At 42.9% G+C, this 13,207-nt stretch overlaps 5 protein-coding genes across 5 annotated transcripts in view; 2 read left to right on the forward strand and 3 right to left on the reverse strand.

Moving 5' to 3' along the window:
* The window catches only part of SARC_01122 (hypothetical protein), a 6,501-nt gene extending 6,278 nt beyond the window's left edge, over window positions 1-223 (forward strand). The window contains exon 9 of the mRNA XM_014305170.1: window positions 1-223. This exon is cut by the window's left edge and continues 52 nt beyond it. Within this exon, the coding sequence (XP_014160645.1) occupies window positions 1-68 (68 nt within the window). The 3' untranslated portion in view covers window positions 69-223.
* Window positions 224-653: 430 nt separating this feature from the next.
* On the reverse strand, window positions 654-2,234 carry SARC_01123 (hypothetical protein). Its single transcript, XM_014305171.1, has one exon. It carries the CDS (start codon window positions 2,207-2,209, stop codon window positions 707-709), a length of 1,503 nt encoding a protein of 500 aa, XP_014160646.1. The 5' UTR covers window positions 2,210-2,234; the 3' UTR covers window positions 654-706.
* A 1,100-nt stretch (window positions 2,235-3,334) lies between these two features.
* SARC_01124 (hypothetical protein) lies at window positions 3,335-5,153 on the reverse strand. The gene has a single exon (XM_014305172.1). The coding sequence runs from the start codon at window positions 5,126-5,128 to the stop codon at window positions 3,404-3,406; it is 1,725 nt and encodes a 574-aa protein (XP_014160647.1). The 5' UTR covers window positions 5,129-5,153; the 3' UTR covers window positions 3,335-3,403.
* Window positions 5,154-6,035: 882 nt separating this feature from the next.
* On the forward strand, window positions 6,036-7,849 carry SARC_01125 (hypothetical protein). The gene has a single exon (XM_014305173.1). It carries the CDS (start codon window positions 6,274-6,276, stop codon window positions 7,801-7,803), a length of 1,530 nt encoding a protein of 509 aa, XP_014160648.1. The 5' UTR covers window positions 6,036-6,273; the 3' UTR covers window positions 7,804-7,849.
* A 297-nt stretch (window positions 7,850-8,146) lies between these two features.
* On the reverse strand, window positions 8,147-12,656 carry SARC_01126 (hypothetical protein). The gene is made up of 7 exons (XM_014305174.1): window positions 12,559-12,656; window positions 11,265-11,405; window positions 10,514-10,618; window positions 9,487-9,583; window positions 8,929-9,028; window positions 8,463-8,566; window positions 8,147-8,283 (listed from the first exon to the last, which is right to left on the reverse strand). Exons 1-7 carry the CDS (start codon window positions 12,604-12,606, stop codon window positions 8,195-8,197), a joined length of 684 nt encoding a protein of 227 aa, XP_014160649.1. The 5' UTR covers window positions 12,607-12,656; the 3' UTR covers window positions 8,147-8,194.
* Between the last annotated feature and the right edge of the window lie 551 nt (window positions 12,657-13,207).

The raw sequence follows: 13,207 nt of genomic DNA on the forward strand, positions 1-13,207 counted from the left end.
GCCGCCTAGACAGTGTCACGGACTTTGCCAAGGCTAGGAGGAACACCCGTCATCTCACTATGGTGTGATAATAAATAGATAGACAGCACAATAACGGTTGGACGATAACTCACTCACCGGTATGGGCGAATCGATGCCTGGTGTACCGATACAGATCATAAAAATTAAAGATGACCCAATGACCGAATATAAACCGGGCGTGGGTGTGCTTGGTTGCTTGGAATGTAATTTTAGGGATTGCTTCGATATTGCTCGCTGTACGCGTTGTATAACCTTGCGTAGGAGTCCTCGAGCACAGAAAACGAAAAGCAGCCTTAAGCTTGAGTTATATTCAAGTGGCTTTATATGTACAATACGTACATTTTAGTATACACTTCAAAGCCTGGGTTGTCATGGCCATATACACTCAATACGTTCGTCGTAGTGGAGTTTCAAATATGTCACAGCTCATCACAAAAAAAGCTCATAGGTTGAGATTTGACTAGCCATGATGTTTGACGCATCGACACACGTAACGCGTATGAGGCACTCGGAGAAATTGCATTGGCCAATGGAGACTGTTTTTGTCGTTCCACGCTTCCCATGTTTCACGGGAAATATATACTCATTATACTGCAACGTGTTGCTGTATACATCTATAAACTATCTAAATTGTTGGCATCCTGATATTTATTATATTTTAGTGTGTTGTTCAACTAACATAAAGTTAACAAGCATCTGCAACCTTTGATTTTGCACTGACTTGTTCCGATACCATCATCTCAAGTTCCTCAAATACTGCAACGAACTCGTCCACAAACGCTTGTGCCTTGTCTGCGGCTCCTGTGTCCATTATCGCTCCGATATTCACCTTCCCACCGAGAGTAAACATCGTCATACCGAACGAAACACTTTTTCGCTGAGGAGACCATGCTGATATTCTTTCAAGTAATTTTCCATTGAAATACATACGCTCCGAAGGGCCTGGCACATTACTTAAAATACATGACGTTTTGCTGGCTAAGTAGTCCAAGAGAGTCTGATTAAAAATATATGGGAACAAGTTCGCTACGAGTGCGATGTTAGCGAAGAAAACTTTCGAGATGGGTGTTGTTTTCATTCCCTTCATCACTGGCCTCATCTTATTGCAGGCTACCAATGGATCAGAGTTGGATACATCCATGTCAAATACCGGCGTAGCGAACTGATTCTCCATTTTGACGGCATAGGGGTTGCTTCGCATATTGACCATCATGGCAGCTTTGATACTTTCCACATCATTGTCTGGTTCGATTCGAGCAAACAATCGCTGGAGAGCGCAACTGATTACTCCCATGAAGACATCGTTTACAGACATACCGAGCTTATTGCGAACAGAGTTCATTCTAGTCATTTCAATGGGAGTGTCTAGCATACCCACGACCTTTCTGCCACTCACGTTTTGTGTTTTAAAGGGATTCACGTCTGCCTTGGAGAGCATAATCTTACCCATGATTGGGACTGTGTACAAAGCAACAAATAGCCAGGTAAGCCATGCAAATGGCTGACGCGGCTTCACCTGTGACTTGGTTGGGGAGACCGGCTTTTTCTTCTTCTTCTCTACCTTGATACCCTTCACGTGCGATTCGGTGTCCAGCATGGACATCATCATGTTGCTGAATGCAACACCATCACCTAGAACATGATGCGCCATAAGGAGCACACATGACATGGTGTCGCCAGAACCATCGTCGCACTTCTCGTAATTTTCAAGGATCACCATCTTCCACAACGGGCGGTCAATGGGGAGATCAGCTACAATTGTTTGTCCAATCCATTCTTTCAATTCAGCACTATTTGTTGGCTTCTGAGATACATCCAGTAGGACCCGGTGTACATGGTTTTCTTTCTTAAACTGGGTATCCTTCACCCAGAAAGGCATGTTCTCAAACAGAGCCAAACGGTCGGTAAATCGTCTGAACCATGGGTCCTGGATCAGCTTCTCCGTCACAACATTGAGATCTTCGAGCGTTCCATTACGAACTATCATTGCGGCACTGATCATGCACTTATTGTACTCAGTATCTAGCTTCCACATATAGTCTCCTGGAGAGCAGGGTTCTGCGGATGGTCCATATTCCTTTTTCGCTTCCTTAATGATTCGTGCCGTTCTGCAACGTATATAGTAGAGAAGAATTGTAGCAGTTACTACTAGGAGGCCGATTGAAGCTGATGCAAGTTCGTTTGACATTACGATGCAGTGTAGTTGATCTGTGTATGTGTGTATTTGTAGCTGTTTTGTCTTTGTATTCCCAAGCTTTTATATATTTTCCGTGCTCCGAATACTATCAAATTCACCTTTTTTTTCTGCCTAGTGCCCACAATGAATCATGGCTATGTATTAAAATGTATAGTTGTATACAGTGTACAGTGGACACTCACCCGTGCAGTTCCTCCCGGATTCTCGGCTGGCCTGCCGCCTATGAGCGAAGACTGAAGAGTCAATTTAAGAGTATAGATTTAGAGCTAAAATTGCATCAGCTGTAATTTCTATTTTAAAAATGTTGCTTTTTTTTTGAACAAAAATATATACATACATTCCTACAGTCATTCACAGTTTAAACAGCTTGCACAATGCACACTACGTGTATGTAGTTAACTTCATTCTGCATTCAAAGTTTTCACATACCTCCGCTCTCCGGTAAATCAGTACAGAACATACTGTATTATTCACATATTTCATGCGATACATGTGCATGGAATTTGGCGGGGTGTTCAGTAACCACAACCTATTTTGGGCGTATAGTACAACCATTGACCAAGAACAAGATCCATGTTTTATTTTTGGTGATGCGTATGCAAGGAACTTAATTTATTTCATAATTTAAGACGACATCCTCGTTGGGAACAAGCTTTTCGGACTCGTTTTGGCCGCAGGACACAACACACTTTTATCTTCTTCGAAATCACGGTCTTGAGTTTATACGTGGATAGCTTTCTGATCCATGATAATGTATTGTTCCAGCTCAAACATACACAAATTTGTTAATATCAAAAACCGTATTATTCTTATAAGCCGTAGACTTAACTTTGGCAAAACATAAAAGCAGTCGTATGCCTGACTTCACGTGGGCAACAGATGAAAGCAGCGATAAACCTAATATTGCGCGTGGTTGATATGGTTATTTTCTTATAAGATTCGAAGAATGGCTACCAGCAGAATATAAATAGGGTTTAGCGTTAATCGAACAATGCCGCTAACGTGTTGCTTTCGATCTACGTAACCGAACGAATTTCGAAAGAGGTGCAATTAATACCTATTTTTACTTAACCCGCACTACATGTCTTTGTTGCCATATCTTGCACACATTTATGAGCTTCCAGCATCACTCGTTTATTTTTTATGCGGTATATTATATACATTTTCCCAACACAAATTTACATTCTAGCAGCTGCCAGTGGTGCATCTAATATCGACAACTCTATCTTGACCAATCATCTGATTGTATGCTTTCTGAGCTATCACCATGGTGGGTGCATTGGTGTTTCCAGATACTACTGTAGGCATCACCGAAGCATCGATCACCCTTAGACCTTCCATGCCGTGTACTCTAAGACCATTAGAGTGATCCACTACTGCCATGGGGTCTGATGAAGGACCCATTCTGCAGGTAGACACTGGGTGGTAGATGGATTCGGTATTTTCACGCAGATATTCCTTAATGTCGCTATCGGTGAGGTTGTTAACATCCTTATCACCGAATCCACTGACCACCAGGTTATCTTCTTGTAGGGTGTTTGTTTGAATTAGCTCGATGCTTTTTCGTACTGCAGCCACCATGGGGTCAAAGTCGGCGGGCACATCGTAATAGTTGGGGTCAATGAGTGGTCCCTCCATTGGGTTCGCCGAATTTAGAGCGACCGTGCCGCGAGACTCGGGCCGCATATAACACGATTTGATTGAGATACCGCCACCGTATCTTAAAGTAGCACCATGGTCCTTGTAGTAGAAGGGTGCGACATGCATTTGAATATCGTTTGCGGGAATGTCAGGCTTGCTTTTAAAGAATGAGCCGACCATTTGGTTGTCTCCCATGAATACCCCCTCTTTTTTGAAAATTGCTAGAAAGAAGTGCTTAATTTGACTTGGTACGTTAGTGAGTCCGATTTGTAGCGGCATACTTATTCTCGAAGTTTTCGCATTCACACAGATGTCGGCATGATCCTGAAGATTTTGCCCCACTCCCGGCAATTCATGTACTACTTCAATTCCGTGCTTGTTTAGCTGGTCCTTAGGGCCAATTCCTGACAGCATAAGTAACTGTGGGCTGTTGAATGCACCACCGCAGAGGATAACGTCATTCTTTGCTTCGAATGTTACGGGCTTGGTAGCATCAGAGCTACCTGATACCACTGCATGCACCCCAGTCGCACGTTTGCCTTCTGTGAGTACCTTTGTGGTGTGAGCGTCAACGATAACATCTAGATTTGGACGAGACCGTACCTCTGGTGTTAAAAAGGCAACACCAGTGCTACAGCGCCCACCTTTGGACTGCGTATATTGATAATACCCTACTCCAGATTGATCCTCACCATTAAAGTCTTTGGTTGTTTTCCATCCTAACTCATTCCCTGCTTTGACGATGCGCTCGCTGTATGGTCCAATATGTCCTTGCGTTCGAACCTTGACGGGTCCGTCAGTGCCGTGGTATGGATCATTCTTGAGAGAATCGTTACATTCCAACTGCTTAAAGATTGGTAACACATTCTCCCACTCCCAGCCTTGACATTTACCTTCACCAGCCCACAAGTTAGTAAAATCATACTTTAGTCCGCGAATGTATACCATGGCATTAATAGCAGAGGAGCCGCCAATACCACGGCCCCGGGGCTGAAACATGTTTCTTCCTTTACAATGCTTCTGAGGTGTAGTAAAGTATCGGTGGTTATACTTTCTACTGTAAGGAACAGTCCAGAAGAAACCACTGGGATTGCGGATGAGCGGTGTGTTGTCATCTGAGCCGATCTCTAGTAGGGCCACTCGTACATTGGGGTTCGATGAGAGACGATTGGCCATCACACAGCCGGCACTACCGCCACCAACAACTACATAGTCGTAGACCTGCTTAGTAGACTCAGGAAGAGATCGTAGAGATTTTGAGACAGACATCTGGATATATAAACCCTGATAACCTGTATAGTGTGTATATTGATAAATATAGTCGTTTCTTGGCGGCTTAAATAGGTAGCAATCGGCGCAGGAAAACACGATGGTTTCAACCCCAATTCTAAAAAAGTAAGGCAGATGACCGATAGAAATCAAGTCTTGAAGAAACAAGTTTTTGTACAAGTCTATTGCATGAAATCGGGTGAAACTACACGACATTCCGGAATTTCGGATTCTCAAAGTTACAACTGATGCACTCCTGCATCCATTTTAAGCCAATGGAAGTACGTAGACTTTCTTAACTATGCCACAGCCACTCTTCTTAAGTGTCTTTGTGAGATGGTTTGCTCTATGAGTAGTTAAAGCACACTTTTGTTTTTTGTTCTAGTATTCGTAGAATGGTACTTGACATGTTATATTTGAAAAAAAAACACCGAGCCTCTGACGTCTGAGGTCAATGTGAGCCGTTGACACCGTGACACTGTATATACAATATAAATATCACTATTTTTTTGTCCCAGTATTTATTTTTGAAATATATATATATTATTTCAAAAACAAATAAAATAGCCTAAAACTTAAAAACTTAAAACTGCTGAGCCAGACCCAGGGCCACAACTCACAGCTCACAGCTCACAGCTGGCCCTACCCAGGGACTATAGGGGAAAGATATGAGTAAGAGCACATATGTTGGGACCCGAAAGATGATGAACTATGCCTGAAGAGAGTATGTATTTATGGTGAAAAATATTTACAACCTCAATCCAGAAATTCGGATGGGCGATGACAGAGTTGCTGAGTTGACTGAGTTGCTAAGTTGACTCTTTGACTCTTGAGCCTTATAGGGTCTTGATAGAACGCTAGTGTACAACTACTGTACAGAAATTGGCTAGGCGCCACACAGTCACACACAGACAATTTGAATTCAGAATTCCGCAGGGTCGGAATCACGGGTTGTCTTGGGACTAGGTAGGGGTACGATTTTATAGACACATTTGTAGGGGTTTGCATTCAAAACTTTACGTACTAAAAATAGCTTCTAAATAGTACATGAATGCAAATGTATTTAAGGCATACTACGAAGCAGAGATTAGTATCATATCATCATTGTCAACAATACCGTTCATCAATACATTCCTATATACAAAATGACAATCCAGGCTACAAAGGCGTCAATCTGTGCTGCTGATGCTCATAGGCGAGCTAGCACAGCTTTCAGAGCAGGCATCACACTTCCAATAAGCTGGAGAAAGAATCAATTACAGGCCCTCAGAAGCATGATAAGTGAAAATGAGAAAGCTATTCAGAAGGCTGTTTTTGCGGATTTAGGGAAGAGTCCCGAGGAGGTCTGGTTAGCGGAGACACAAGCCTCAATCAATGGTATCGATAGCATGATCGCCAATGTAGATAGCTGGTCAAGAGCAACTCACGTAAACACAGATGTTTTCAACTATCCAGCTACATCCATGATCAAGCCAGAACCCCTGGGCACGGCCCTGATTATCGGTTGCTGGAACTATCCGATCACGCTTATTGCCGATCCCATGGCTGCAAGCATTGCAGCCGGTAATGCTGTTGTTGTCAAAACAGGAGCCGAGACACACTCGCCTAAGACGATGCAGCTTTTGTGTGAGCTAATTCCGAAGTACATGGACAAAGAAGTGATCAGCATTGTTTCCGGTGGCTTCGACGAACTGCAGGATCTTTTATCAATGCGCTGGGATGTCATTTTCGCAACCGGTTCACCCGGACTCGGTCGCATGGTAGCCAAGGCAGGCGCACCAAACTTGACCAAATGTATACTGGAACTTGGTGGCAAGTCACCGGTGTACGTTGGCAAGGATGCCAATCTAGCTGTAGCTGCCAAGCGTATTGTGTGGGGATCATTGGGCCTAAATGCAGGACAGACGTGTGTACGTCCCGATCACATGTTCGTAGACAGCTCAATCGCCGAAGCTTTCATCAGTACACTGAAGGAAACAATAGTTGCTCAGTACGGTGTCGATCCACAGCAAAGTACGGCTTTTGGACGTATGGCGAAGGTACCGGCACATCACGAGCGCTTAGCTAATATGATTAAGAACGATAGCAAGTACATAGTACATGGTGGCGAAACAGACGCTTCAGATTTCTATGTCGCACCTACACTCTTAGACTTTGGAGCGGACTCTGATGCTTATCATGCTGCTGCTTGCATGCAGGAGGAGATCTTTGGTCCCATACTACCCATACTACGTGTAGATAGTGCCGAGGAAGCGATCGATTCCATTCTAACACGAGAAAAACCACTAGCTATGTATGCATTCACACATGATAGACACGTACAAGACATGTTTATGAACGTATCTGCAGGCAGTCTCCAGTTCAATGATACCATTACATTCATGCTGAACGAGAATCTTCCTTTTGGAGGGGTAGGGAATTCAGGCAGCGGTAAGTACCATGGCTACCAAGGCTTTGTAGAGTTCAGTCACATGAAGTCTATTATGATCAACTCGAATCTGAACGACTTGAAGGCGCGCTTCTCACCCCAAACAAACATCGACATGGCTGTGATGAAGCTCGCACATCGCCACATTCCTGCGATTGTGGTGAGCAGTCTAAACCAAATGCACTACTTTGCTTTCGCAACCGTCGCAGTTGGTGCTGCGGCCTTCATGCTTGGGAAATATATATGAACACCTGCCAGCTATCAAAGGCAATGAAGTAAAGTCATAACCGTTTAATTCTTTCGTCTGAGTATTGTATTTCATAATTATTCAGCCTAATGAGATAGTCACTTCTGTCAACATTTCGTCCACACGTATTGAGTTCAATATTTTTACTGATGATCGAACTAGTGCAAATTTGCGTGCTTATGGGGCGCCCGTGTCCACGACTACGTATCATAGCCTTTTCAAAAGTCCAGAAGGTAATGTACATAGCCGCTTAAACATTCTAGTCGAATGGAAGATCCCTGTACATCCGCTCCTTTAACGAGTATTGTTCAATCATAGTGCGGGTACCATCAATATCAAAGAAGTCACTAAATTTTTACTTTATTGCGATACCTGATTCTATACTCAGTAGCTAGTCTTTGAGGGCCGCGATGGAATCTGCATAGAAGTGCGGTACTGTCGGAGCGCCAGGTTTCTGAATCTCGGCTTCCGTTGAGATGCCTATATTATGTTGGAACAATTCAAGTTAAAATTCAGAATTACCATATTTGTACATTTTTTTAACCATACTACAACTCGCAGCGTTCGAGTCTGATTATTAACACACAAGGATGAAATCAGGCATAACCAACCCCATATGGGGCGCGCGTAGAAAGACAAGTACAAATAGCTATACACACCTGATAGAACCATCAGCGTCTTCATGCCTCCTTGCAGGCCAAATTCAATATCGGTATCTAAACGATCGCCGATCATCAGCGTTCGGGATGGGTCAAGGTCGAACCTATGATGTGTGCGTTTTGGAGAAGAGATAAGTTCATGTATTCTACGTAGAATATCTGACAGTTGAATACCACCGTTGAGTTGGATGGATGTTGCCGAGTGAGGACTCGCAGTCACAGGCACGTGAACTGTGGCTGCTGATTTATATCGCTCGATTATTCTGCGGGACGTAAACACTGTATATGTGTACATCAGATAGGTCGCAATCAAACAGAACGCAGACTCGCACTCAAAGTGGCTCGAGGTCCACGAAGTCTTCGAATAAGTTGCTGACAGATGGTCACATGAATACTCCATCATCGCATACGCTAGTGTAGACATACTTGCGAAACTCCATCATCGCATACGATAGTGTAGACATACTTGTGCAGCACGACATCGCGCATGGGCTTGTTGGGCTTTCCAGTGACAAGCGGATCACGGCCGGTTGCTGCTTTGAGCAGAGCCAACATCGCACCAGTGCCTATACGGACGGAGTAAGGAGTAGGTGGTATGGCATACATATACGATAGTGTCGGTTCAGTATATTGAGAATGAGGCCCAATGAATCGCTCGTTCGAGTGCCGAAGGGATATTCGGGGAAAAATACCTCAGGTACACAGGTGTCCTTACCAAAACGTCTAGTGTTGGGTACGGTGCGTATTTGTCTTGCAACGTCTAGTGGTGCATACTATACTTGTATGTAACGTTTTGGCCAAGCGTTTGTTCATACAGCATCACGAATTGTACAAGTCGTGGCTAGTGATCGTATTATCTTTCCTTGTGATAATATCTGCGCTACGTAATCGTACGTAATATAGAGGTGCACACGCGCCCTATCCATTTTCTGCTTCTAATATCGCACGCATACTTCCATGGATACACAGATAGATCACAATATCGGGACTTGATTGGAGGCAATACGCTGCAACACAAACGCACCAGGGGCCTTGAAGGTTCGGAAGGGGAAGGTCATATCGGCGTTTGTTGCAATGAATTTCACATCTGGGTTGCTCAAGTATCTAGTTGCTTTCGTCACCTGGGCATTAAGCAAATATCAGCAGGAGAGGCGTAAATTTAAAATTTCCGTTCATTTGACTGGCAATCGAACACTCCGATATCGCATAGGGTGTCCTGTGGGCCTCGATCATTGCATCTCTGAATAGAAAAAGGACACGACACATGAACCAACTAGACACTCAAAACACACGACCCAACTAAACCCACAAACACAAACAGCCGACAAAACAGCCGCCAAGAGCCCCGAAGCATGTTGCCGGCACGCGCGCAGCGGAGATGTGATGGATGAACAACCTGAGCTGGCTTTATAGCTCGAGACAAATACATGACTATGACTCTCTCAAGAGTCTTGTCGGGGTGCACACTTGTACCTACAACCTAAATACCGACCACGAGTTCGACGCCGTACCACAACACACTTCACGTTCGTAGTAAACAACGCCTCGATATGTTTAAAAGTTCTGCCAAAAGGCCTTGAAGATATTTTTTGTCTTCTGTTTCGGAGTTCCCAACAACGTACTGGGATAGGATGATTATATGGAGGACACTTGCAGGGGTGGCCCTGTAATCTAGTCGCAGACTTGGGTGATGTAGATATGCATGCTTATCACAACGTAACACATCACTGCATTCGACCGCGCATATGCGTCATTGCAGGCTCAACCATACCACGTGTTCGGTTGAAAGGTATCTTGCAGCAGTTAAATTCTCACTAAATCAGTCACTGTGGCTGGTATACGCGGACATATGTAATATGAGATAAGTACTACTTATGGTGATAACAGACATACACTTGCCATAGACCACTACTTATGATAATATACCCTGACAAAGTGACCCGAATTGTCGAGCGACAAATATCTAAATACTTACACAACTCGAACTAACATCTGTCCTCTTAATTAAACGCAGAAACATAACATGGCTGGCGGAGGTAAGAACGAAATACCTTAGTGTAGTTCATTTCAGTATCCAGACCGAACAGCACAGCCGCCACTTCCGGATCAGGCTCCCAATTCTCCATGGCAACGGGATCCCACACGTGGTTGTCTTCCTGCAGAGGGAATGATAAATGTGTACATATATATATATGTAGATACGTATACGTGTGTGTGGTTGAATACACAACTCTCGGTGTATAACTTCGTGTCGTATGCGATGTATGAATGTTGGTGCATGCATGTGCAGCGGATATTGTATGTATGCACACCTCAGCATCAGCATCATAAAATCATACACGACTTTCACCTACATATCGTGATGACAGCGAATGCCTAGAGTGCGCCTCGACATATGAAGCATAGATGCGATATTAAAGCGCATGCGCAACAGAATAAATCAACGTTAATCACTCAGTCCACGAAGTATATACAACATGCGACCGAGTAGACTGACAAAAAAGTATATATATATATATATTATATATATATATATATATATATATATATATAACTGTGCCACCACTTCGACATATCAGCTTACCAGAGCTATACAAACTATTCTAATAACGTGTTGTTTTGCTCGAAGCTTACGGGTTACGCTAAGTGCTTGTGGAATAGACCTCACTTGGCAGTACCTCCACAACCTACGCATTTGTCACCTTCTAGACCTTGCAGCTTGACTACACCTGTGATTACTACACACACACATGTCCTTGAATACCCACAGACACTTGAGCATATAGACGTCCTCATGCGTACCTCCATTCCAGCTATAGTGATCCCTTCCTCCGCCATGGACACAGCAATACCCTTCTCGCCAATCACGTAGACCTTCCCTGTGAGCTTCATTTCGTGCTTGATGTAGTAGGCCGCGGCAAAGGCAGAGCCGATGACCATATCCTGCAATATGCAATCGCGCACATACGGTAGAAATACCCGCGTTGAATATCTATGGCATTTTTATTATATCACCACACGCCGTGGTGTGTGTGCGTAGGCGGGACTCTCGGCGCGAAATGGGATGACAAGAGGACAACAATCAATGGAGGTGTACCTACGGCTATAGTTTATGCACATGTCAATTGCACGCGAACAAGCCACAAAGGGCACTGGGATTCACGTATCTGTTTGCTTCGGTACAGATTGAGTTTGAAAAAGTAAAGTAAAGTAAACTTAGTGCGTCCTGCGAATAGGGATCACACGTGACTTGTACTGCCAGTGACAGCCAGTACAGGCTCATGCGCACAAAGTATCAACCCAACAGAGAGCCTTTTAAAGGGTCTGTTAAATAACCCGATCTACAGCAGACATAACTTGCAAAACTGTATATGAACACAATATTGGGCTGCATACTATGTATTATTGCAACTATATCATAATCAACTGGACAACCCGGTTGGCATGACAACCGCTAATGAAATCAGAGAGAACATATGCACGAGAAACCAGTAAACCGTGTGTTTTCTATTGACCTGTGACGGTTGAGTGGTCCAAGACGACAAAAAGTGCTATGGCGGATACTGACAATACAATGCAATTAGTCAACATGTATATGTACTTGTATTATACATGTACTAGCATTAAGCGGCAAGGAATAAGAAGGGATACTGATGATACAATGCAATTAGTGAACATGTATATGTACTTGTATTATACATTTAGTAGCATTAAGCTGCAAGGAATAAGAAGAGATACTGATAATACAATGTATCCGAAGAACATGTACATGCGCTAATATTATACATCTGCTAGCATTAAGCTGCAATGAACAAGAAGGAATACTGATGATACAATGCATCCGAAGAACATGTACGTGCACTAATAAAAAATATTTACTAACATTAAGCTGCATTGCATAAGAAACCAAATAGAGCTTTTGTGAGCCCCAAAGAGCGCACACAGAAGTAACGGCGTGAGCATCAGGCGTTCATGTATATCAGGTCTATAGCCTAATCTGGATAGACATTTCAGACACATATCCGTAGAAGCGAAACTTCAATATATATAGAAGACAAGTGTTTTGGCATTGAGAAAGTGATCTGATAGAACTCACCGGTGTGATGCCTTTGAACCCCATGCCGGCCATTTTGTCTCCATACATATCCCTGGACTTGGTACTGTTGTTTGTTACAAATACCACCTTCTTCCCCTGGAATGAGACAATAAATACACAGTTGAATACAAGAAATAAAAATACAAATGGATGAGATGATAGATACACAGTCAAATACAATAAGTTACAGTAAAGATCTATTCAGCCAATATAGGTACCAATCCGTTTGCAACCATCTGACAACAAGTGCGCACAATTGTCTGAAAGGCGCACCTTCAGATCAGTTGCAACAGTCAAAACAACCGCCTGATATACATTTATACTGTATCTATAATATTGTCGTGGGCGGTCTGAACAATATCTGCAAAATTAAAAAACCCAAAAACAGTTTGTTTAAGCATTTCGGTGCGACCGCAACCCTTTTGTATATATATAATATATATATATATATATATATATATGTATGTATGTATGATATGGTATATATATATACGTGTGTATATAAATATACTGATATAACTATTTGTCTATATATATATATACATAAATAAATATATATACATACATACATACATACATATACATATATATATATATATATAATATACCTATACATATACCTATATATGAGGGTAGACCTATACATATA

The sequence above is a fragment of the Sphaeroforma arctica genome (assembly GCF_001186125.1).
Source record: "Sphaeroforma arctica JP610 unplaced genomic scaffold supercont1.42, whole genome shotgun sequence".
Lineage (NCBI taxonomy): Eukaryota > Ichthyosporea > Ichthyophonida > Sphaeroforma > Sphaeroforma arctica.

Bases quoted from the DNA above. Each gene is read 5' to 3' on its own strand.
- SARC_01126 (XM_014305174.1), bottom strand. From the start codon at position 12,606: ATGTATGGAGACAAAATGGCCGGCATGGGGTTCAAAGGCATCACACCG. The intron at 10,619-11,264 runs GTACGCATGAGG...TTCCCTCTGCAG, and splicing joins TCACTATAGCTGGAATGGAG to GAAGACAACCACGTGTGGGA. The intron at 9,584-10,513 runs GTATTTCGTTCT...CTTAATGCCCAG, and splicing joins CTGAAATGAACTACACTAAG to GTGACGAAAGCAACTAGATA.
- SARC_01123 (XM_014305171.1), bottom strand. From the start codon at position 2,209: ATGTCAAACGAACTTGCATCAGCTTCAATCGGCCTCCTAGTAGTAACT.
- SARC_01124 (XM_014305172.1), bottom strand. From the start codon at position 5,128: ATGTCTGTCTCAAAATCTCTACGATCTCTTCCTGAGTCTACTAAGCAG.
- SARC_01125 (XM_014305173.1), top strand. From the start codon at position 6,274: ATGACAATCCAGGCTACAAAGGCGTCAATCTGTGCTGCTGATGCTCAT.